The following is a 24,096-nucleotide window of genomic DNA, read 5'->3' as shown; positions in this document are numbered from 1 at the left end:
CTTCAATTAGATATCCTGCTTGTAGACCTAAAGCTGTGACCTTTTAATCTTCCCTTCTGCTTTCGGGAAATAGATGTTTATTTGAGAAACTATTCACACTTTTACAGCTCAACTGTTCACCTACTGTATGGCTCAAAGTGGATTTAAATGCATCTTGTAGTATTTATGTTTCATGAGTCAATGAGCGAGTCAGTGTGTATGCATATATATGTAAGATAAAAAAAAATAAATAAATAACAGACAGAAAACATGGGGCAGGGTGTCATGTGTTGTAGATTCTCGTGCAGTTGACAAAATTTAATGAGCCTTTTTCACATAAGATATTTTGATGTGTCACAATAGAAATGGCATAGGTGTAAATAATAATACAAATGATTGCTGAATTCCATTTAGCTACTTTAGTTTCAGGGGTCTAGTCTTGATGGAATGTAAGGAGTTCAGCAGGTGTTGTTCATTGTGGTGGTGTTGGGCTTTACTAAGTTATAATATCCTTTACCTGTTAAAGTATGGAGACACAATCTATGAGATGAACACATAACATGGAGTGAAGGTTTCCAGCTTTGATATTATCAGATAAGTTAATTTAAAAAAAAAAAGGTCTTCGAAAGTTAAATAAAAGCGTATTTTTATGTATTCTTGCTGAGTCAATTTCCATGATTGCTAGAATACCTCGATATTTATAAAGTCAGCTGTGGTTCACATGTAGTAGAGGCCCATAAACTGGACACGTTATTACCTGCGTTATACACAGTAACCAGCAGAGGGCGGCACTCTCCTATCAAAGGGAACTTCCGGAAACAAAGAACCAGCGTAACGTCCAATCAAACAAGACTTCAATTTTAAATGAGAAAAGATAGTTCCTCTCTACTGTTACCGAAACCCACAACACAAAAACTGACCCCCGGGCCAGGGTTCTGGCTTATACAAGACTCTTTAGAAGCTAGTCAGTGGATTTTGAGCTCCAGTTGCCTCTCGTCCACAGCTGTTTCATGGGAACCCAGGAGGGAGAGCGAGGTAACGCTGCCGACACTATATGCTCTAGTCCGGTGAAAGCTAACGACACGTAACTTAGTTAACGCTAACTTACAGCTAATGTTAGCTAGCTATCATGTTATTGAGGGGTTCCTGCTGTTACGGAGCCTGGCATCGCCTGTACGTGCTGAAATACAATTTAAAGATACATTTAATTCAACATTTATCGTTAGTTAGAGTTTAATGTTCTCTGATGGTTCCGCTAGCAAACCGACCAAATTAGCAACGCTAGCTAGCTATTTCTCAGGTAACTGAATCTGTAAAGTTGCCGTTAGAGGTGATTTAACGATGGCAGGTAACTTAAGACAATAACTTAGCTTGGCTGTTATTTTGTCATCCCACACCCATGGCCATCGTATTATTTGTTACAAACTTAGTGTAACGTACAGTACGCCACCCAAACAGGTTGTTTGTACCGGCATCTAGTGCAGTAGCTCAATTGTTCGTGTGTATGAGGCAGGGAGAGATGATTCCCCGCTCTCAAGCTTGCTTTTGCCGCGGTGGGACGTTCATGATTGAATTAACGTTATCGCCCCTAGAGGAGGTACTGAACCGGGTTTGTGAATAAATAACCGCTGAACATCACCTAAATGAGCCATCAAGGGGTAAAATCACTCTTCATACATGGTACACTGATGGCACCTGTAGTGAGGGAGTATGCCACTTAAACTCAGCAACGTTAAAGATGTAGGATTTTGATTCCCTTTAAACTCACTCCTCTCTAATTGTTATAAAGGAATACTTTCAAGATGTTTAATTCAAATTTCTGTGAAAGGACTTTGGACATGAACCATTACCCTTTTTTCCCTTCAGATTGGGTAGATGTGGCAAATGATCTACTCAGCAAGTGTCACATAAACCTGATGCTGAGGAAACTGGCGGACTGTGATGCAAACATTTTCATCGCTCTGTATGAAAACATCTTGGGCGAGAAAGTTCCAGGTATAAGCAAGCAATGTGCAGATCTACACAAAGTCAACACAGTTGGTTAACCATTTGATTTGGTGATTAAGGAAGAAATAGTTGGTAACTATTATCATAAAAAATGAATTGTTTAGGTTATTTTTAAGCTTTTCTACTATTATTTGCTGCTTTTCTTTGTATTATGTGATGATAAACTGGATATCTTAAGATTTCACAGTCAGATGGACAAAACGAGTTATTAATTATTATCTTGATTGACCAAGTGATTAATGGATATTAATCCATATTCTATATTTCAGTATAGCAAATGATCAGTCAGTGGAGAACTGATGATGAAAATAACTATATATTGCTGTAACTTTTTTAGCCCTGAACAGTTCACGTGAACTCTAATCACAAGGTCAAGAACACTGATGGTTAATAAGCTGTGTAAGGTTTTAGTTTAGAGCATGGTCTCCTGAGTGTGCTTAGTACGTCAGGAATGCTTCCTAAGACCATCAAACATGCTCTCATGAGACTGTAAATGTTGCTGAGATCTTTCCTGTATTGTTAAGGGCAGGAAAGAGGTAAAGTGAATGCTCAAAGTGCTCTAGGAAGTGTGTGAATTCATGTTTCTGTAAGTTTGGCATTGCTGTGTGCATTTCCCTGTTTCTGTGCTCTCATACATGCTCTGGTTATTCACATTGGTGTGTGTGTGTGTGTGTGTGTGTGTGTGTGTGTGTGTGTGTGTGTGTGTGTGTGTGTGTGTGTGTGTGTGTGTGTGTGTGTGTGTGTAGATTACATTGCAGCACCATGCAGTCAGGAGGAGGACATCCATAACATTCAGTCAGTGATTGATTCACTGTCCCTCGATTACCTTCAGATCAGTCTCTCACACATTACAGGTATAATAAACATTTTCTGTCTTAACAATTAAGATTAAGTCATTTAATGTATCAGAAGAGCGACTATGCTTCACTGCTACATATATGCATAACTGTCGCTTGGATCAGCTTGAGATCATAAAACATTTCATCATAAAGTCACTATTTTGGGCTGCACGCCCAATCTCCTCACTTTCTGAAGAGGTATGCAGAAACACAAGAGCAATACAATCCCCATTTTTTAAGAGTGATGAGCACTGACTGAGTAAAATTCTGAGGATGGTTGTGTGTTTGCAGGGGAAAATGTCGTCAGAGGGGACAAAGAATCCATCAGGAATCTTCTAGAAATCTTTGATGGCCTCCTGGAATATCTCAAGGAAGAGATAAGCGAGGAGTCACAAAATGGTGGTAGGCAAATTCGTTTGTCACTTTTCCCTCATCAACTTGACAGATAATATGTATATTTTTCTTGACAAAGGCATTTATGAAGATGTGGAGATGGATTATTTTTACACACAAAATGGCCGTTTCATGTCACAGATTTCTACCATATAATTTTCAATCACATACAACACAGATTCCAAAAAAGTTTGGATGCTGTGAAAAAGGACAATGCAATCAAGCTATGTTTACCAACAAGGGGTTTTATGAAGTATGAAGTTGCCCATAAGACAGGGATTATACCACAGCCAAATGGTCAGAGCTGTGGATGCCCCGGGCTTTGGCCATAAGAACCGTTCACCACACAGCCAGTTTGGCATGCCCTGTATTGAACTGGCTGTTGTGCCCCTAAACGAAAGTTGTGGGTTTTCACCATTTAAAAAAAACATGCAACACGGCAATTAAACAAACTCATGTTTCCTGGTTGTGTGATAAACACAAACTGCTGAACAGTTTTTATCAGATCAGAATTGAAATTCTCAAAACTACTTGTTCAATCTTCAACATCATTGTGTCGCTTCTGTGCATCAAAAAAGCAGTTTCTCATTTCTTTGAACAAGTTCTAAATGCTTTGGTACATCCATGCAAATGATTATGTGCAATTCTCTGCTGTTTGCTACATTATCAATTGTTTATGTCATGTTGATCAAAATGTATTATAATGGGTCTCTGTTGAATAGTCTCACCCCCCACAACATTTAGGCATTAGTTCATCGCATAAGTCTTTACGTGCAAAATGGTTGAACACGTTGTCATTATATGTCAAGCATAATTCTGTACATTTCTATTAGACTTTTTTCTGAATCTGTCCTGAATTGGTAAATTGCTCCCAGGTGAATCCTGACTTTGTCCAATGAGGGTAAATTTGTGGAACGTTAGGAGGTATAGGAAGACTGCACTGCAATTCCTACAACACTGCATGTACAGTTTTCCCTAAGGAAATTGTCCTATGTTCACATTTCTACTTTTGTTTTTTTGTTTTTTTCCTTGTGCTATGCAGTGCTGTGCTATACAGGCATGAAATTACAGTGCAAGCAGTAAAAGCGTAAATGTGAATCTTGTCCAGTCTCTTGCAATCAATCTCCCACATAAACTGAGGTGTTACTCGCAATTTACAATAATTGTCATCAAAAATTTAGCCATAGTTTACATCAAAACTTTAGCCAGAGTACACAGTTATATTGACAACATGACTAAGCAATTTGACTTTCTTATCTGTACACATTGACACAAGGACTTGTCATTCTGATGGCACTGACATGTTCATTGACACAGATATTTACTTTTGAGAGATGAACTAAGGATTTTGAGCAAGTATCTGCTTTTTGCAGGTAATCCATGGTGTTTTGCTATTTGTACAAATTGTTTTGACAAATGCACTTTTTGTTTTGCAAATGTCGAGGATGATTCGAGAAATGTACCAAAACGACTGAGGAAAAACCCTAATAGACATATTTTAAAGTTTACAAGCATATTGTTGCATAATGTTAGCTAACTACGAACACACACAGTCATTAAGTTGCTGTGAGATCTCACTTCCAGCTTATCTGTGTACAACACTCTGTGATATTCAATACAGTGATGTTATTATTATTATTATTATTATTATTATTATTATTATTATTATTATTATTATTATTATTATTATTATATATTTATTTTTTACTGACTGAAGCATAAGGGTCTGTTGAGATGAGTCTGTCCTTCAGCAGGAACTGGACAAAATGTGCTCTAAACTTAGTTGAAGACCAGCTGGTGTAGGACCGTATAGAGGACAATCCGTCCTCTTTTGGCAAAACTAAGCATGCCTTTGTGTGAGTGGGCCATCCCTCAATCCACTGCCAAAGAACAATTAGCAGTTGTAGTGTAGTGTCTGCACTCAAAAATGATGTGAGATTATGAAAGGCCTAATCAGATTTCCTAGATGTACAATACTGAAATTGGTTCTGTGTACAATAGAAGTGAATAGTGGTCTGTTCACTGTGATGTGAATGCAGAATATTTGGGTTGTTTGGGCCTGAAATCTTTATTTATCTGAGCTGTGGATACATTGATGAAGAGTGGTGTACAACAGTGACAAGCTGTGCTTCTGCTCTTACTTCTTCATGTAGTTAGTACTAGCTGTATTTAGCCATTTATATTTGTCAGAATTGTATTGGCTGTGAGTCTTTTGGATTTCCCATCATCTTTTTGAACATTGAATTTCACTCTGTTGAAGTCTCCTCTGTAAAAACAAAAACAAAAAAAAACAGTCTGTCTCTCCCTCCAAGTCACTTGTCTGTCTGTGTCTTTTTTCAGAGGAACTGAATGATTGTCTCAATGAGGATGTGCCTGTTGAAACCAAGGAGCCAACAAATTGCAATGCCACAGAGCAAAAGGAGGCTAAACAAGATGGAGCATCTTCACCTTCTAGTGGAGAGTAAGAATTTCTCTTTGATGCACTTAATGTAACATACATAGCACTGTTGCTATTCCTAGAAATGTAAAATTCACAGTTTATTGTGCACTTGAGAATTTTCTTTAGAAATTCATGACAGACTGCAGGTGTCAAAAAAAGGTCATGTAAGCACTGTATGTCAGTTAAATCACCTTTTTACTCAGTTAGCTCCTGTTGGAGAAGTCAGTCAATCTCATATTTATTGTTTTTTAAGTGCTGCAGGCTATTGTTAAGAAATAAGAGCGGGAGTGCATCCAAGTCTTAAAAACTTTACTGCCAAAGCAACATTTATTTGTAGAATTTTTACAAAAAATACTCATGAAAATTTTAAGTTTATTTTATGATTGACAGTAGCAATTAATATGGGGACAGAGAGGCGGATATGTGATAAAACTGTTTATGTAGGACTCAAACTGGGGACATCACAGTCACACACCTCTTGCTCCTTTATGAGGAAAATGCAATGCATGGAAGAATGAATAGAAACCAGGAACAAAGTAAAAGAACACCATCTCTTCTGCTTGGTTTGAGCTCTCCTATAAACCAAAACAACCTGACAGTCAGGTTTGTTCCACATGACTGTGACTGTGTCATTCAGCTTTTGTGCAGATGCGGGCTTTACATCCTGTTGACACAACAGCCAGTTAGGCCAGTTTCTAGCAGTAGTGTAGATCTTGAGAGGCTAGTTATCTGTCAGACATGTGAACAATAACTGCAGCTCGGCAGGCTTCCCGGTTAATTTTTTCATTTATTTATTGTTTGTTTGTTTGGGTGCATTTTAGGGTGCTGCTGGTGCATTTACTCACACTCTTGGATTGATTTTATTAACTGTGTGTAACTATGTAATCAAAGCAAGTAGTAAAGCAACTGAAATATGTAAGTAACTTTTGTGTCGTAGTGGTACTTCCCAATTTTAGTGTGTTTACAAACAGCGACCAACAAATCCTGAGTAGTATCCTTTTAAATTCCACAGTTTTGAGTGGGGAAATTGTGTTTTGATGAATTCGAAGCCAGGATATCAAAGTAAACAGCTATCATTTTAATATATAGTACCTAATAACAGTATGTCTTGCTGTCCAGGTCCCCTGTCCTATCCAGTAAACATTCCCTCCATTCCTGGAGTGCTGAGGATGTGGGATCAGCGAGTGAGCTTGGGCTGGGAGCCTCTGCACGCACTTTCACAGCCAAACAAGAAGGTGAGACATGCAGCGAGTCTTTATTTGTCCCAGTGAGACTTAATATACTGTATTTGGGCCTCGCTGTATTTATGCATATCCTCCTGAGACCCAACCATTTCATTTGTGTCCTCTGTAGTGGACATTTGGTTTTGGTCTCTATCTTCTGACTCATTTGAGCTACCCTACTAAGTCCTGGTGTGCTCAGTAGAGGACATCCTGGCCTTTCCAATGATATCTCATGTGTTTGGGTGGGATGAGGGGAACTTTGTTTTCATGCTGAGACAAAGTGGAGACTGCAGCAAAATGCAAATGCCAAGAAAAGAGAAAAGATAAGTCAAATATTGTTAAGATATTGTTTTTGTTTTTTGTTTTTTTAACTATGGTAATCATATATTTTCTTGTTTATGAACATGTCAGGAATCATAAAATTTGAGTCAGAGTTCAGTTAAACTTTGTGCTAGGAAAAATAATAGTAATGTTATGAATGTTTAATAATGTCAATTTTGTTCACTAGTTCAACAAAAGATACAGGCCAAATGTTCAGTTCTTGTTTTCTTGTCAGCCTATTATGATTTTGTTGTATGGTAAAATCGTTCTGTTAGTCCACTACAGTGGACATGCTGTAAAATATAAAGTAAAAATATTTTTACCAAATTCTAAATTGTGAGTTGTTGTTTTAGCCCAGAAGAGGCAGGAAATCACAAAAAAATTAAATTGACAGACACTTTTTTTTTCCTCGGTTCTCAGGAGGATATAGTATCTCCCATAACAGTGTGTTTTTTCCCCCTCTGGTTTCCAGATGTTTTTGTGTGTTGTGTGCTGAGTGTTACATAAAGAGTGTCAGGAGCTCTTTTTCCCTTTGTGGATGTTTTCTCAAAATGAAAGGATGTGTTGTTTTATGAACTGGTTAAAGTTTCTCTTCTAGTTGTCACAATAAAGAAGAGTTACCCAACCTGTCGTGTGGCTTTGCTGCAAACCACAAAGATATTCTGAGACAATTTTAGCATCAGCAATCAGTACTGGACAGACAAGGCCTAACTTCAACAACTTGAACATGTCAACATGAACCAATGCAATTGCAGTCATATGTCTTCTCTGTCACATCATGCTGCCTTCAACTATGACCTATATTTAGATTAATGTTTTATTATGAAATTATTTAAGGTTGTACATTGTAACTGTGATAACTCTTTCAATAAATATCATGGTTAATCTGCTAGGACTGGCTGTCCCTCCTCAAAACTCAGATGTGGTCGCCACCTCCAGTCCTCTGGACAACCAGGGCTCTCCACAGACTGAGCCACTGCACTCAGCCATCGCCCTGCAGCCACCCAACCAGAGCAACACCCCCCATGGATCCGACACAGACCCGCACTCACAAAGCCAACCTCCTGCAGCCGATGGCCTCAGCGAAGAGCATGTAGGGAATGAAGCACCTCCTGACACTAAAGAGGTAGCCTTATTGTACAGCATGAGGTTCAGTTGTTTCACAGTCAGTTTGCCTGTTATTTGCATGCAGTTTGACAGGACATGCAAACTTTATCTTCCCAAAGTTCGAAAACCAATGCGATGTGTCACTACAATACAAGACTGTCTCGCTGTCTTTCACACTTCCTATTTTAGAGAGTCTAGGAAAATACAGGAAGAATAAGCGTATGCTGACTCATTCAAAATGCCTGAGACAAGGAATTACTTCAGCAATGAACATACATACTTTTCATACTTGCTGACTTTTCTTCATAACAATACTCTATTGTAATATATGTACTTGCACTCCTGTACTGGCCTACAAACACTGTGTGACTGAACCTCATCCTGAACTTTTTTTTATAATTCTTCTATGTACCTAGATCACCACATAAAACTTGTTAGACAAGCTCCAGCAATACATCTGTGTACTGATACTGAGACTTTGGTCTTGACCATTTTCTCATACATGTGTTAAGTGTCCTTTTCTAATTCGGACATGTGTGCTTTTATCAAGTTTTAAGGAAATTACTGAAGACATGCAGTGCCGCCTGACCGTCTGACCCCTCAGAACACTTTAAGAGCAGGTCCTTACATGCACATGAGTTTGGTGTTGTTGCTACTGATGATGCTTAACCTATGACTGCTTCCATAACAGAGTACACAACAGCAGTAGTCACTAAGCTCAAACCTACAGGAGATGTTTCTCTTCTTTGTTTGGAGTGACTTGATCCCTCGCCATTGTTAGTATGTTCTAAAAGCCTTGTCTTGTCTCTGGTCTCCAACGCTCCTATTTCTTGAATGGATCATGCAGATTTGTTCAGCACTAAACTGTGTCTCTCAGTGTTAATGGCCTCTGCTCAGCTGCACTGTAATTCATTTCTTGCCCCCCCCCCCCACTTTGTCACTATCCTTCTCACACAGACCTCTCGACCGGTACCTGAGGCGGTTGCTTCCAGTGGACTACAATCTCCTCCCCTTCTCTATTCTCCTGGTGAGTAAAACAAATGTACCTTTCTTTAACTCTGCATCACAGATCATGAGATTAAAAAAGCCTACTTGCACTTGATGGAACTGATAGTTGTAACTGAATGTTGGAGTTGACTGTAGATCTCCAGGGCAGCCAGTAAACAGTACTGTTTATCTGCTATGCTCATGTGATGCTAACAAGTGAAAATCCTCCAGCAGAGTTTAGTGTAACTCAGTTCTTGATGAATTTTGTTCAATTTTCAGCAGCGAGTGAGACATCCTTATCCAGTCAGCAAAGAGCCAGGACAGAAGTGGAGGGGGAGGCACTAGAGGTATGAGAGCAACAAGTCTTCACTTGTACCAATTTTACAGCAACCATTGACCCATGCAGGCACTTTTGTGTCTAGTTTTGTGTCACATCCAGGAACATAGCTTGACACGGGATAGTATTACCTTCAAAAATATGATCACATCTTTTCTTTCTTCTGCCTCATTTAGAGTCTCTCACTGATCATCACTGTTCATAAATCACAATGTAATATAAAATGAATGTTAGAGATTATCATATTGTTGTCACGTGAAGGTAATATCAGCCCTGCTACTGCATCTGACAGGCTCTAGTTTATTAATCTGTTTTCCATCCCATCCTGTGCCATGTTCATATACTTGTTATTAAGGGAGAATGGAACAATTTTACTTAACTTTCCTTTAACTTTCTTTTTTTTTGTCTAACCTCAGCCAACCAACGGGGGCCCCAGGAGAGTGTTGTTCCGCACCCAGCCAGATGTCCTCTTCCTCACCCTGCAGGAAGAGATGGCAGCCACAACCCCTTCTCCACCAGACACTGAAGAGGAAGAGCAAGATGAGGAGGATCTGAGTTACACACGAAGACATTTGGGCAGAAGGATGGGTCACAGAGATACCACAGGCCTCAGGTGAGAGGGGTGAAGTTCCAGGAGGAAGCTATAGGATGAGGAAAAGAGTGTCCTCCTCATTTTATGTGAGGAGAATTAGCAATGTTTATTGTTCTATCTAACTATCTATACTGTATGGCATCTTCCTGATTGGCATTAGCATGTTGGAGGAGGACGGTTTTCAGGAGCCTCTGTCACATCGTAGACAGAGGAACAAGCAAGCTGAAGAGGAGCTGCATCACATATCTGAGAAACTCTCCCATCGGCTCGAGGAACTCGATCAGGTGTGTGTCTGTATTTTGTATAAGGTCGTTGTGACTGTTCTGTGTCGAAGCAAAAGTAACTTTGATCTTCTCTCCATGTGTCTGTCATGTTTGAAGTGGGTTTTACTGCATGTAGTTTTTTAAGACATTTTTGTTTTTGTGTATTTTTCTGTTGTGTGTGCAACAATGTGCAATGTGTAATCCCTGTAGATGCTTAAACGAGTTCTGAGTGAAGGTGGAGAGTCGAGAGAAGAAGACAAGCAGTCCCATCACAGTGATAGCGTCATGGAGTGTTGCAGATCTCCCAGACAACACACAGGTATATATATATATATATACACACACACACACACACACACACACACACACACACACACACACACACACACACACACACACACACCATGGCTAAGATGCCAGTAATACATTTATTATCTAAAAGGAAATCAACATCCTTTTAGAAATTAAGTGTTTGTTTTTGGTTTTTATTTTCACATTTGATTTGGTTTGACTTAACCATTTAAGATCTTATACTGTGATAGCTTTTGAACAAATAAATTCTGTCACCACAATAGATTACATTAGTGCTTTGCAGCGATACTGATAATCAATGTATTGAATTGTAACATGTCTTAGTTTCAGGAACACCGAGCGCTGAATCCACCCACCGGACACGCTCCTTATCTCCCTCCCCTCCACGGGTGCGTCACTCCCTGCAGGGACAGTTAGACGATGCCATGGCAGAGGCCTTGAGTCCGAATGATGGAAGGCAAACCAACATCACAGCTTCTGATCATTCAAGGCGAGAAGAGTTACACCACAGACCGTCTCACAGGAAACATATCAAGGTATTAATATATGTTAGTGGCTTCCATTTACATGTAGCATATATCATGTGCTGATGTATCAGAGATGTACATGTTATCATCAAGAGGATCGAGACATTGTGTATTTGCTTGATTTTTTTGAGAGATTCTCTGTCTCTCTTTCAGTATCTAGAGAATAAGGCCTACAAGAGGGAGCTGAAACGATATGAAGACAGAGAACGGGCAGATCTCGACAAGGCACGCCTCAAAGCTCAGGAAGCCGTAAGTCATTAGTATGATGTATAGTGTGAGTACAATGAGGGCCCCTCTCTTAGCCCCTCCCCTTCACATCCGTGTTTAGGACACTGAAGCAGAGCTTTGTTTGTTGTTTGCATGTTCATTTAATCCTCTTCACCTGATAACTTTAGCGTACATTCCACAAATATGCATTCAAACAAGTGTTTCTCAATATTCAACTTTCACTATAGAAATATCAGTTGCACTTTTCTGAAAACTGAAGAACTTTTCTTTAAGTTGTAAGCACTGACTTAAGCCCAAAAGTTGGCATCAAGCAACAATATACGGATATTAACCTTGACAATAAAGCATTCAGCTTTGAGGAAAGTGGGCACAATGGAACATATTAAAATGAAATACTGAGCGCTTGTGAGTGTTGGCCAATTTGTCCCAGTTAACTAATAGTACAGTGTGTGTGTGCATGTCTATCTCTGTCTCTCTCTCTCTGTAGGAGCGACAGTACAGAGAGGCCATACTAAGGGATCTTTCCCAAGCGTCCAGACCGTCCCCAGCTAGAACAAAGGCCCAGCATAGGTCACAATGTAACACACAAACACCAGGACGGAGATGGCAGGAATCACCCAGGAAAGCTACATCACGTAGGTTGACTTACTATATTTACAACATGGAACATTTGTTGATACTTCAACACGCTGACATACAACTCTGTGTGTAGAGCTGCAGGATTATGGATAACTTCCCAAATATTAGAGTTACGATTAGTATTCAAAATGCTTGTTTCCACAACACAATGTCAACTTACCGTATTGACAGTGCAGTATTTCTCGCTACTAGCAAGTAAAACTACCCTACGCTGTGTCCTCTTTCACTGCTTGACTTTAATTGCGTTGTTGTTTGTTATCCTCAAGCATCTCCAACTGGATAATAATGATCCACCCTAAGGTAAAACTGTAACTGGGTTTGTGCCCAAATTCAGATTAATGTAAGTCAGTCACATTTAAAACAGAGTTGATGTTGGGCCCCTCAGGTCTCTGGTGCACTGTGGAAACTGAAGATTCAGAAATGCTCGTCTTATTCAGCTGAGATGACTGAGCCTTGGCATTTACAGATGTTTCCTCTTGGGCAGTGTGTGTGATTTACGAGTGTTCATATTTCTCGCTTCTGGCTGGCTGGCCCATTTGCGTTGATAATGGCAGAAGTAACAGCTCTGATAGACTATGAAGTAAGGACCGCGAGTGTGTTTGCTACAGCGACACTTTCTGTTGCACATGGGGCAGTTCTTCATCAGCTGCAGGATGGCCTCCTCATCAACAATGTGCTGCACAGTTGGTCTGTTATGGGGTAGAAAAAAGAGTGGAAAAATGATAACGACACCGAGGTGGAAACATACACAAGTTCTCATCATCCATTTTCACACAGAGATCACGCATTAGTGCCGCAGAGAAGGCCCTTCATTACGCTGGCTTTGCTTTTTTACACTGAACCTAACAGTGCCAACAAAATGCCACACCAGTGTGTGATTTTTAGATTAGAGTTCAGCATGCTGGTGTTCCCGAAGTAAAAGAGGTGTGGTGAGCGTGGTGTGTATTGTGACATAACATACGCGTCCAGCAGCATTTTAAAAAAAAAAAAATGGAATAACATGTTATGAGTGGTTGACCTCTTGACCTCTTTACCTCTAAACTTTGGAGACATGTTCCTTTGCTGTTCTTCATTTTGGGTTAGCTGCTAACTGTTGCTAGCTAATGCTTCATCAAAACATCACATCCGTCTCGGCAAATCTCTGAATTCATATACTGTATCACAGAACCGTCTGCCTTACTTTAAACTAAATGGTTTGCTCGGCACATGAAGGAAATAAGAGTTTTTTGGAGACTTACTTCTCCATGGTTGCAGTCCATGTCTCTGGTAAATTTACTTGAATGCCTGTGAATTAACATTAGTGTAGTCAGTCAAAAGGATCTTTTTAGTTAAAAGTTGTAACACTTTAATCATTAAAAAAAAGAGTAATTTCCAAACAAAATTAATGCCAGAAACACCATTTATAATAGAGTGGACTCGATTCTGCAACTTATTCAACATTAAAGCTAACTGAGTCCATGAGGAGTATACAGAAAGAAAACTGCTTATTTATATTCATTTACATTGTTTATATTATAGCAAAACAGCAAAGCTGAAGACCTTGAGCAATCCCAACTGATACTAATTAAGTTCACAATATATAAACTGCAGGAGATTTGTGTCACTTGCCGTATCTATTTTGCAAGATGGGTGAGTGATGGAGGTCAAAAATGTTTTTTTTTGTGTGCATTGCCCATAAAAACATGAAAAGTCAACGAGGAGTCTTTATTCAAACCAGCAGGGGCCTCTGAAGCAGTCATTAGTCTCTTTTTCACTAATGCTTATTTATTGCCGCCACTTGTCAATGGTCGGCTGTATGACATTATGAATGCCAATTGTGCATGACTTCATGCTGATAAAGGACCCAGTCTGAAATATTTGTGCACATTAATAGTTTCTACACAAGACATTGTACACAGACTTTTCCTAAATTGGTGTAGATGTTCCCTTGATCAACTGTTTGCATACAAATACCTCTCTCTACTACACCTGTTAGCAGTGCGGTTTTTACTGATCGACTGTGTTCCATCAATTAAGTCCCCTCATAAACACCACAGCACAATTCTTTACACATGTGACAATGCACAGCTGTAGCTACTTATAGCACCTATAATGTCAGTAAATAATCCAACGTGCACCTGTAAACCACAACAGATAGTGAAGATCACTCCCTGACTTACCTGTGCTTCTGACCGGGCCGGTGGGCTGTCTGTTAATGCCCAGGTGTCTTGCAGCTGTAAAATACAACACAGGCAGACTCCAAACACCTGATTGAAGACAGCACCCTGAAGTACTTCACGACTACAGAAAGAAGTTATGCAGAGAACTACAACATCCCACACTGTTCCCCAGCACTACCATTACACATCCCACGACAGTCTGCCGCACGTAGTTCTTTGACACTCGTATTGGGGTCTATTTGAAGAGCAGCTAGCCACAGCTTGAGTCGGTTTTTATCATGGAAGGGCAGTCGATGGAAACTGCACGGAGTCATGTCTCGTCATTTTATTATTGCAGTTAGGAAACCTGCACACACGATCATCTTGTCGTGTTTCGTGCTCTCGAGAAAGCACACACGCAAAATCAAAAGTTAGCCGCATCACCACCGACAAACCGGCGTGCGCGCATGAACACGGCCTGTGGCAGAGGCTCAAATCCTGAATAACCACCATGTAGCATGTACAAATGAATTCCACTTGTATCCACACATGTGCGCAGGTGTAAGACCTAACGAGGTCTCGTTGTGATGGTGACACGATTTTTAAATTGACGCATCAATACATCTTGCTGTGATACTTTGGTGCTGAATAATTAAACGTTATCAAGTTATGTGCTTTGAATGTAACATAGCTGTTAAGTAGCAGCGCAGTAAGCATCCTTACCTGTGCACTCAGGTCTTACAGCATTATGCACTCCCAAAGGAGAGGGCATGAAAAGTGTATGCAGGATTGCAGAATGCAAATATTGAGAAATTCACAAACAACAAATGTCACAAACAATATTACAGTTATTGTCACAAAGAAGAAATAATGTAAAGTGAATGTAGTCAGATTATACTGGTAATGTTCTGGTTTGTGTCTCCTCTGTCTGTCTCCAGTGAAGGTGAAGGAGAATGAGCTCCTGCCCGTGCTCCTGGAGGAGTTGCCCCACCTTCACATCTCCCCTCACGCCCTGGGTCGGATGTGGGAGCAGCAGATGCAGCAGGTTGACAGGCTCCATGCCCTGTCATCCTCCCACGGCCAGCATCACAGCAAACTCACCAGCCAGGTACGACTGTGGCCACTACAAGTCACAATCAAATGGATTTGTCTGTCGCAGTACTTAGAAGTTTGGTCCCTTTTAAAATCTGGAATGTGTGATTTGGTGGATGGATGGATTAATATGTAAAACGCCTGCTTGTCTGCCAGGTGGAGGAAGCCCAGAGGAAACATGACCTGCTGGTGGAGATAATCCGCAAAGACCAAGACCATAAGAGGCGTCTGGTGAGAACCAACACACACTCATATAAACGGTTCCAATGGTTTTTTTAGAGTGCACAGCTCCAGCTGCAGAATGACATGCATCCACATGCAGAGAGACTTTACAACTGTCCACCGTAGACTTATTTGTCACACCAAGCGGGCCAGTTACAAGCTAAAATGTTTGTCTTCCAGAGGGACGTCAAAGAGCGTATTCAGCAGCAGAAGTCAACCCAGAACAAACTGAGGGAACAGAGGCAGCAGATAGCACGAGCTAAGAAGTATCACAGTGACTACCATGTCCAGCACCGCGCCCGCCTCATGAAGGCGCGCACCAAGGAGGAGAGGGTGGGTAGTGATAACCTCACTTATAGGAGCGACTCACGATGATTTAATTTATTTATGTATGTATGTCTAACCAAACAGTTCACAGTAGTAGTCTTTTGGTTGACATGACGAAATGTGTTGACATGACGAAATGTGGTTGTGTGTGTATGTGTAGATGTTTCGCCAGCTGTTTGAGGAGGGTTTGGAGCTACAGAAAGTTCGGTTGAGAGAGCAGAGAGCCTACGCCAGGGAGCAGCGGCTGGAACATCAGAGACGACACCAGGACCAGATCAAGTCCATGGAGAACTACTACAAAGACCAAGTAGGACACACACACACACACACACACACACACACACACACACACACACACACACACACACACACACACACACACACACACACACACACACTCTGTCCATGTAAGGACCAGGAAGTCACACACACTTTTGTAGGGTTTTGAAATGTATTTCACGATCTACTCATAACTTGTTTTCTGTGTTTCAGTTTTCACTACTAGCTGAAAAACTTGCACAAGAGCGACAAGACATCCAGATTCGGAAAAAGGCCCAAGAAAAGGTAAAAGCTTATTATTCTAATCCTTATTAATGCTGTGAATTAGGACCGTCACTTTTCATGTGAAATCCCAAGAGGCATGGTACAGTTTTATGACACCACACAGGAAAATATAGACTTTACTAAACAGCAAGACACTCTTGAACCACCAATAGATGGACATCACAAATTAATTTTAAGAAATTGTTAGCCTGAATTCATTCGACCTTGAATTTTTGAAAGAGTGAGAGTGTAACATGCAAATTCACAGCTTTTACTGTGCATAGTGCATCTCATAACACAGTAAATTCTATATGAAATGATAGGATTATAGAGTTATATGTAAGACTTTCCATTCTGATATACTCGAAAAACTTTACAGGCACTGAAAAATGTAATAATGTTTAGGAAAGTTTCACCTTTACTTGCCCTTCACACCACTGTGCTTTCGCTGTAGCGCTGCAATCATGAAGTTTGGCAGAACTATAGCTATACTACCTGTGTAGCTACACAGGTAGGAGCACTAACAACCCCATGTGGCATCAGTGTCCTTGATAATTCTGAATAATTTTATCTTCTTATTAGAGGTCTCTTGGCAGACCTGGCCTTGCCCCCCAGAATTTGACAAGAGTCTGATGACATGGGGAGCCAAATAAAATGCAACAAATTACCAAGATGGTTATTGATCTTCACATCAGTAAACTGAGTTTTTACCATTTTTCTGGCAGAAGTCCAGCTGGTGTTGCATCTGTTCGGGTTTGTGTCATTTTAAATGGATGGGTCTGTCTTTGGTTCAGGAAAGACAATCATGGAACCTTTTTGGGTCGGATGCAAGTTTTCAAACCATTTACAGACAATAAACACACAGCTCTTAATTTAACTGTATACCATTGCATAACTTTGAAACAGAATTGTCCAGGTTTTACTTCTTCGCTGGAGCCTTTTAGAAACTATTTTAGTGAAGAATATTCATCACACCCATTGTTCGCAGGCTCTGCTAAAGATGAAGCGAGAGCTGCGTTCCAGGATGGAGCGTGAGATTGGTGAACTGCAGAAGATCATTATCCAGAACGATGAGGACGACCACTTCCAGGACCTGGAGGTTCAGAGGCTGCGCAATCGGGTCCACATGGCTTCCTTCCAGTACAACACTAGTTATCTGCACTGACCAGGGAATCAAGACAAAGGGCTGTTTCAAGCTCCATTCAATCAAGACTGGATTTACATCAGAGGAACAGGCTGCAAAAGACGTTTCTGCCTTTCGCAACTAAGGGTACGACATTCTGATGGCTGAACAGTACGGTCTCCTTGGCATCTTCCTTCAGAGATTTGCACAGGAAGAAGAAATTCGCATTGTAAGAACTTCTAAAAGTCCTGATGATTAATGAACTGAACACTGACAAAATGTAGCGACAAGCTTATTTAACTAACTCTTCCTCTCAACTCAGCTGCTGTACTTGAACTTAATGACACCTTGGACCAAGTCCCCTTCTTCCATAGGTTTTAGTACTTGATACCTAAGAATGTTTTAAGTGGCTCCCTCACTGTGCAGTCTTTGTGTACTGATATTGTAGCAGACAACTAGTAAAATGTTCTTCCTCTTGCCAAATAGGGACCACGGATGCAAACTTAATGTCACACATAATGATTTTCACCCTCCATTTTTTCTCCATGTGCAATGTCTCTGTTTTAACCATGCCAGTGGTTTATTTATTTAACTTTAATGTCATTTGATTTTTAATTAACCTAATGTAGTGCTGTCCGATCACCAGGGGCAATGATAGTCAGCCTTTTATGACTTCTCGGCTCCACTGTGATTGTTTTTAACTCTCAGCCAGAGCTGAAGACACGGTTGTTTTTCACCAACAGACGAAGAGGTTACATTGTTAAAACACTGTCTACTGATTTTGTGAATTGTATCCAATGAGCACACGCGTGCCCCATCACCATCTAATAAATGCGTGGGCTTACTCATCTCCTCTGGGTGCGTCACAATTACGGTGCAAATTATTTGCTCGAGGTGTTTTGGCATTTTATTCGAGTTTAAGGTTGATAGCAGTAATACACCTCACTGAGCAGACCCTGTAAAGAGGCCATTCTGTCTGTATCATGACTGAATAATGTGAAGGCAGCTGATATATCAAATTTATGTGGTGTGAAGATCAAATCTTTATTGAACAGGGATCTGCAAAAAAACACTCTGCTCTGAGGTTTACCTGTACTAGCTGAATGCTTGTTCATCTGCAAATGCAGATGAACAAGCATTTGCAGATTTGCTGCAGCTGAGCTTTAGATGATAAAACAAGGAATTCTGATCATTTAATGCTTGAATCAGACAGGAAAACAGAACTGGTTATCCATTTTTATTATTTCTCCATCTCGCTCACATGTTGCGTGTTTGTGGTTTAACTGGCGGCTTAAAGTTTGGGCCCCATCTACACCAGATATAAACATGTGATCTGTCCACACCCAGTATTAGTGTTCTCGTTATCTTGTGCTGCCCACAAAGTGATCAGATCTCAATATGCACATTAGTAAAGGCTGACTTGTCCAGAAAGATGATGATATGATATGATATATATGCAGACCACATATTAATGGCAGGTGCAAACGGGGTCTTGAATCTAACCACCAACACTGACCATGTTTACATGCACAGTAATATTCCACTATTATAAATGACAATAATTTGATACAGGTCATGTAAACAACATATTCTGGTTGGACTTTCCAAATGAAGCATTTTTCGATGAAGACACGAGATATACAGATGATATTCATTCATATATTCAGGGTTTAGGAGCATCCTTTGGACATGAACACAGCATATTCATAAGTAAATAGCTTAATAGGAATATGGTCTTTTAAGGTAGTCAGTGAAAAGGATGAGTCACTTTAGCATTGTTCAAAAATCGCCTGAAAACTTAATCCTTGTTTTAGAAAATGTGTATTGTGAAAATACATATTGGCACAAGGATGGAAAATAATCAGATTATAATCAGATTAATTACCTTTTGAAGTAAGAAATCTGAACCCCCCCCCAAAAAAAGGTTTTCTCTGGGTCTTTGTCATTACAATCATTGTTCACTTGTGTTGCTTTGAGGCAACAGCTTCACTCCTGACTACCAACAGTTACTTAAGTGGTCACTAAACCTCTCTTACCTGCCAATTAAAACCAAGTATTCTCCCCTCTCCCTTGGCTGTGATGTGTAGGATGTTATTAGCAAGGTGAGATAACCTCGCTCTCGCTTGCATCAGATGAGTATTTGATGTGTGTGATGGCATCAGAAAATAAACACATACGGAGAAGTTGATGACAGCTTTGTGATATTCCAAAGAGACAGATAAAATCCACAAAGGCAGCAGAGTAACCACAAATCCAGCTGCCCGGTCCACCGTATCGGTAAAAAAAAAACTGGAGCATATTCCTGGTTAATCTTTACTTCAGTACAGCCACGATTCCCTTGGAGCATCATTTCAGACATGACACAAGCTCAACTAGTAATTCTGCTTGGTGAGGTTTCTGAGTTGGTCTGTTCATGAGCTGCTTCTTTTCCATTTATCTGGAAATCGCTATCATCTTCATCTGGCAGGTTAGTCCATTTACAGCGGCTCTGACAGAAACAGCACACCTGGTAAACCACAAGTTTTAGTCCTTTGACGTGTTTTCTGACTGTGCACTGTCTGTTACATTCCCGACACGACTTGAACAGCTGCAGGATGCACTCTTCATCCACGATGAACTCTGAAGAGCTGAGGAAATCAGAAAATACATGTGAGTTCTTGTTTTGACATTAGTTCAGGGAAAACAGTATTGCAATAATGCATGTATGTGTACAGCTGGGGATGACATTCATCAACAAAAGGCTCAAATTGGATTGTGGTTATTAACAACAGCATACCTCCCCAAATCCACCAGGTAATGTCCGTCTCCCACACTTAATGATGTGCTAAATTCATCTTCCTTTTCTTCTTTTCCATCTGTGTGAAGATTCATTTTAACCAATATCAGTTATTACTACGCTTCTCCTTTTGATTTTTGACTGTGCTGATGTTAAGATGACTCACCTCGATTTTCTTTATTTTCTGACTGGTTGGTTGTCATCCACTCATCTTGACTTTTCAATCTTTGACACGCAGCATATTTTTTCCCTGACTCCTTCATATAGAAAAGGAACAAAAACTTATCAGCGCAACACTAAGTTAAAGGCAGCTGGCTCCTCCTCCCAGGCCCAACATATCCTCTTGTGCTTACAAGAAGTCACCTGGCAGCTACTTCATAGAGTCCTGAACTCACCCACTCTGACTGTTATATGTTTTTGATATAAATTGATACATGGTTTAAACTGTAAAATATCAGAAAATGACCAACACAAGTTCCCACAGTGTTTAGAGATGTATTCAAACTACTTGGTTTGACCTAGCAGCAATCAAAAACCAAAGCTTTTGAGCTCACAATGATCCAAAACAGAGGAAAGCAGTCAAATGACTCATAACTTGGAACCGCGTTTTTAGATGAAAATAAATAAATATATAAACAAATGATTAATTAATGGTCAAAATAGTTGCCAAATAACTTCCTGTCGGTGGATGAAGCGACTAATTGTTCCAGCTCAGTCGTATTTACCTTGCCATTTTCAGATGAGTGGACAGAAGGAGCAGCACAAGCTTCCCACTCATTGGGTGAACTCATCATGAAGGGGTACTCGTAATGCACACTTTCACTGCAGAACACACAAAGAAGCACCAGGATGGAGTTTTACCTTCACATGTGTGCATTTCAGCAGGCTGTGGGATTAACGTGTTAGACTAATATTGGTCGTTATTTCAGCATTAAAACTGACAGATACAGCACGTTCACACACAGGCCTTCTCACCAGGTTTCAGTGGAAGAACTTCTGTGGAGCGCTGGACGTTCAGGGCGATTCTCTGCCTTGGTCCGAAGATAACTACGGTCATAAAACATGGCAGCTTGCTGGTTAATTCACACGCCCAGTAACTACAGTAACATCTATGAAAAGACACCCCAGTAAACTACACTGGCGTTGGTTGCATTTCACATTATAGTCAGTTACGCCGATACAGACCTGCCCTACCTGTCCAGCAGAATAAAAGCCATCTTTGAGTCCGTTTTAATACCACATTGCTTCTTAACTTGTCGCCACTTTGTAATTGCCGCGCCAATGGTTATTCTTGACTTACTGCGTCGTTTGTCACTCTCTCTTTTTGCTCGCTGGCCTTCCTCAGATCTCACCCTCTTCTTTTTCAAGGAGTGTGCAGCGACTAATTTCTGGGGTGCTCCAGGCGCCATATTTGTTTTTCCCACATCATGGTAACGTCACGTCCGGTGCGCCAGGTTTCATCTGGGCTCACAGAGTCTGACACTCTTACTGAATTACAGAGTTATATAAAACGTTAAAACACTAAATAATATAATAAATACAACTATACTGCTGACAATTCAATGGCGGACTTGAACTGTTTAACGGATATGTGGCATTTCTTAAAGCAGCTACAAGGAACTTTTATTGTGTGTTGAGTTTGGCGCCCCAACATGAGAATACATTTCCCATGAGCACAGTCGCCTCGTGACGTAAGGAGCTTGAACTGGTTAGCGCGTGCATTTGTTTTGGAAGCGAGTGAAAGACAAAAAATTACCAACAACTACAACATTTTCTAGTAGTGGAAAGTAACTTTACTTGCCAACTTTATACTGCTTTCTGCTTCTACTCCACTACACTTTTTCTAGCACATTTATATATCAGCTGTGGTTACTAGATACTAACGCAGAATCAGTCAGTAATTTATTAATTTCAACAGGGGATGGCCACGTGGGAGGGTTAGGGTTAATGCTGACTTTCCAACCCTAACTCTAGCTCCCCAATGGAGGGGGGGTATTTTCAGCAGCACAGACACTATTGATTGATCATAGAAAGATTACAGGTAGCACAATGTCTCCATGAGCCTCTCGCTCTTCAGTAATCACACATTTCTGTAATAGTGTATGTCCTATCAAATATTTTCGCTATATAGTTTAAAGAATATCATAGATCCAAGATAAAATTAAATTCAATTAATCTGTTGCTTCAGCATCACAAACAGCACCGTGGATTTATCAACACACAGCACAGTTACGCTGCTGATATCTCAGAGCGTGGTCGGAGCCATAGATTACAATTTGCACTAACCTCAGTCTACCTGAGTCTAGAGAGAGCAGACGAGACGAACAAATTTAACTAAACAACTCCCTCTGCTACCAGGCGGTGATGACATCTTCTCTTTGGCTGTTTCTCTGCCATCTCTTCTTCTTCACAATATATTTATGTTGTTGTGTACAATATGTTAGCATGTGCTACTTTTACCATCCTTCTCGCGCCCCCTCCCCTTCCCTTTGGCCTGTGCACGAGCACGGACGCCCCCTGTTGCTGATTGGTTGGAATAGTGTTGTGTGGCTCGGCCCGAGCCACTTTCTTTCTTTCTCTTTCACAGAGCCGGAGCTGCCTACGGACACCGGATAGGGCTTGTAGCGCAGACACAGCGAACAGCTGGCCGACTTTAACAGTGTGTCGGATTAGATTCACTTTAACTCTGGTTTATCCGGTGATTTTCAAACACCTCTAAGATCTCTTTACATCAGTCTATTGGGAGAAGGAGGCGTCTGAAACATGTCGGAGAAACCCATAAATATGTTTCTAGCCTTTCTGGTACTTTACTTACATGTTGATGAGAAAGAAAGCCATCTCAGCGTCGGTTTTGAAGCCATTCTTGTCCCGCAGTTTCTTCCAGGCACTGTACGCTGACCCCAGGTTTACTCTGGTCCTCCCTCGCTGTCTGTCATTCTCCCTCTTCATTCGCCTGGCCTCCTCCGACAGGGGCTTCTTCGGCTTCTTCACAAAGGGTTCAGGGGTCAATGTAGCATTTTCCTCTGCGCCTTCACAGTCTTCCATTTTCACCATTTATGCGGTGCTGTCTTGTGTCTGAAACATGAAGAATTAAGGCCAAAAACAAAAGCTAAACTGAAGCTCTTTTCTTCCTGTGTTGACTTTTTGGTTGCCCCCGTCTGCCGTAAATCAGGACGTTTTTTTTTTTTTTTTTTAAAACTTTAATGAAACATGTATTGCTTAACAGACAAAGGTAACCCATGATACATCTATCTTTAAATAAAATACCTGAATGATAAAATGATGCTAATAACAAATAGTTATCATACTTGAATGTACTGGCGTAAATTTACTCAATTACTTACAATTTTGAGATATTCAAAATACCACTATTTCATGCAAAATACTTAAGCATTTCCATGTCATACTACTTTATCCTTCTGTTCCACTATATCAAATATACTACTTACTTTACTAACAAAACCTATGATGCAGAAAAGAGTAGGCAAAATGAATTAGCTCTTAACACACTGCCTACTCTGTGTGCATCAGTAAATCACAGTACAATAACAGAATATATTATAACTTCCAGAACCTTTTTCTTAATAATAGTTATGTACTTTTACATAACTACATTTGGCTACTTACAATGGGGTATTTTTATTTTTAAACATTTCCTGCAGCAGATTCATAAAATCAATA

General features: G+C 40.4%; 3 protein-coding genes across 3 annotated transcripts in view; 2 read left to right on the top strand and 1 right to left on the bottom strand.

Moving 5' to 3' along the window:
• LOC139337564 (histone H2AX-like) overlaps positions 1 to 24,096 on the top strand; it is a 238,104-nt gene that overhangs the window by 56,302 nt on the left and 157,706 nt on the right. The gene's annotated exons all lie outside the window — the stretch shown is intronic.
• LOC139349005 (centrosomal protein of 95 kDa-like) lies at positions 808 to 18,487 on the top strand. Its single transcript, XM_070989450.1, has 21 exons — positions 808 to 1,014; positions 1,846 to 1,974; positions 2,733 to 2,840; positions 3,117 to 3,227; positions 5,559 to 5,679; positions 6,778 to 6,893; positions 8,096 to 8,328; positions 9,267 to 9,336; positions 9,576 to 9,643; positions 10,050 to 10,246; positions 10,386 to 10,509; positions 10,699 to 10,807; positions 11,125 to 11,336; positions 11,481 to 11,576; positions 12,043 to 12,190; positions 15,271 to 15,440; positions 15,581 to 15,655; positions 15,827 to 15,979; positions 16,134 to 16,280; positions 16,466 to 16,537; positions 17,505 to 18,487. Exons 1-21 carry the CDS (start codon positions 990 to 992, stop codon positions 17,679 to 17,681), a joined length of 2,661 nt encoding a protein of 886 aa, XP_070845551.1. The 5' UTR covers positions 808 to 989; the 3' UTR covers positions 17,682 to 18,487.
• On the bottom strand, positions 18,862 to 23,590 carry LOC139343418 (uncharacterized). The gene is made up of 6 exons (XM_070981077.1): positions 23,231 to 23,590; positions 21,391 to 21,462; positions 21,141 to 21,237; positions 20,582 to 20,672; positions 20,416 to 20,494; positions 18,862 to 20,266 (listed from the first exon to the last, which is right to left on the bottom strand). Exons 1-6 carry the CDS (start codon positions 23,467 to 23,469, stop codon positions 20,008 to 20,010), a joined length of 837 nt encoding a protein of 278 aa, XP_070837178.1. The 5' UTR covers positions 23,470 to 23,590; the 3' UTR covers positions 18,862 to 20,007.

Source organism: Chaetodon trifascialis, chromosome 2, assembly GCF_039877785.1.
Source record: "Chaetodon trifascialis isolate fChaTrf1 chromosome 2, fChaTrf1.hap1, whole genome shotgun sequence".
In the NCBI taxonomy this organism is placed as follows: Eukaryota; Metazoa; Chordata; class Actinopteri; order Chaetodontiformes; family Chaetodontidae; genus Chaetodon; species Chaetodon trifascialis.
The sequence above is the reverse complement of the archived record's forward strand: the minus strand, read 5'-3'. Positions and strand labels throughout refer to the sequence as shown.

Bases quoted from the DNA above. Each gene is read 5' to 3' on its own strand.
- LOC139343418 (XM_070981077.1), bottom strand. From the start codon at position 23,469: ATGGTGAAAATGGAAGACTGTGAAGGCGCAGAGGAAAATGCTACATTG. The intron at 20,495-20,581 runs GTGAGTCATCTT...ATCTTCACACAG, and splicing joins AGAAAATAAAGAAAATCGAG to ATGGAAAAGAAGAAAAGGAA. The intron at 20,267-20,415 runs GTATGCTGTTGT...TGATTTCCTCAG, and splicing joins TACCTGGTGGATTTGGGGAG to CTCTTCAGAGTTCATCGTGG.
- LOC139349005 (XM_070989450.1), top strand. From the start codon at position 990: ATGGGAACCCAGGAGGGAGAGCGAG. The intron at 5,680-6,777 runs GTAAGAATTTCT...CTTGCTGTCCAG, and splicing joins TCTTCACCTTCTAGTGGAGA to GTCCCCTGTCCTATCCAGTA. The intron at 16,281-16,465 runs GTAGGACACACA...TCTGTGTTTCAG, and splicing joins AGAACTACTACAAAGACCAA to TTTTCACTACTAGCTGAAAA.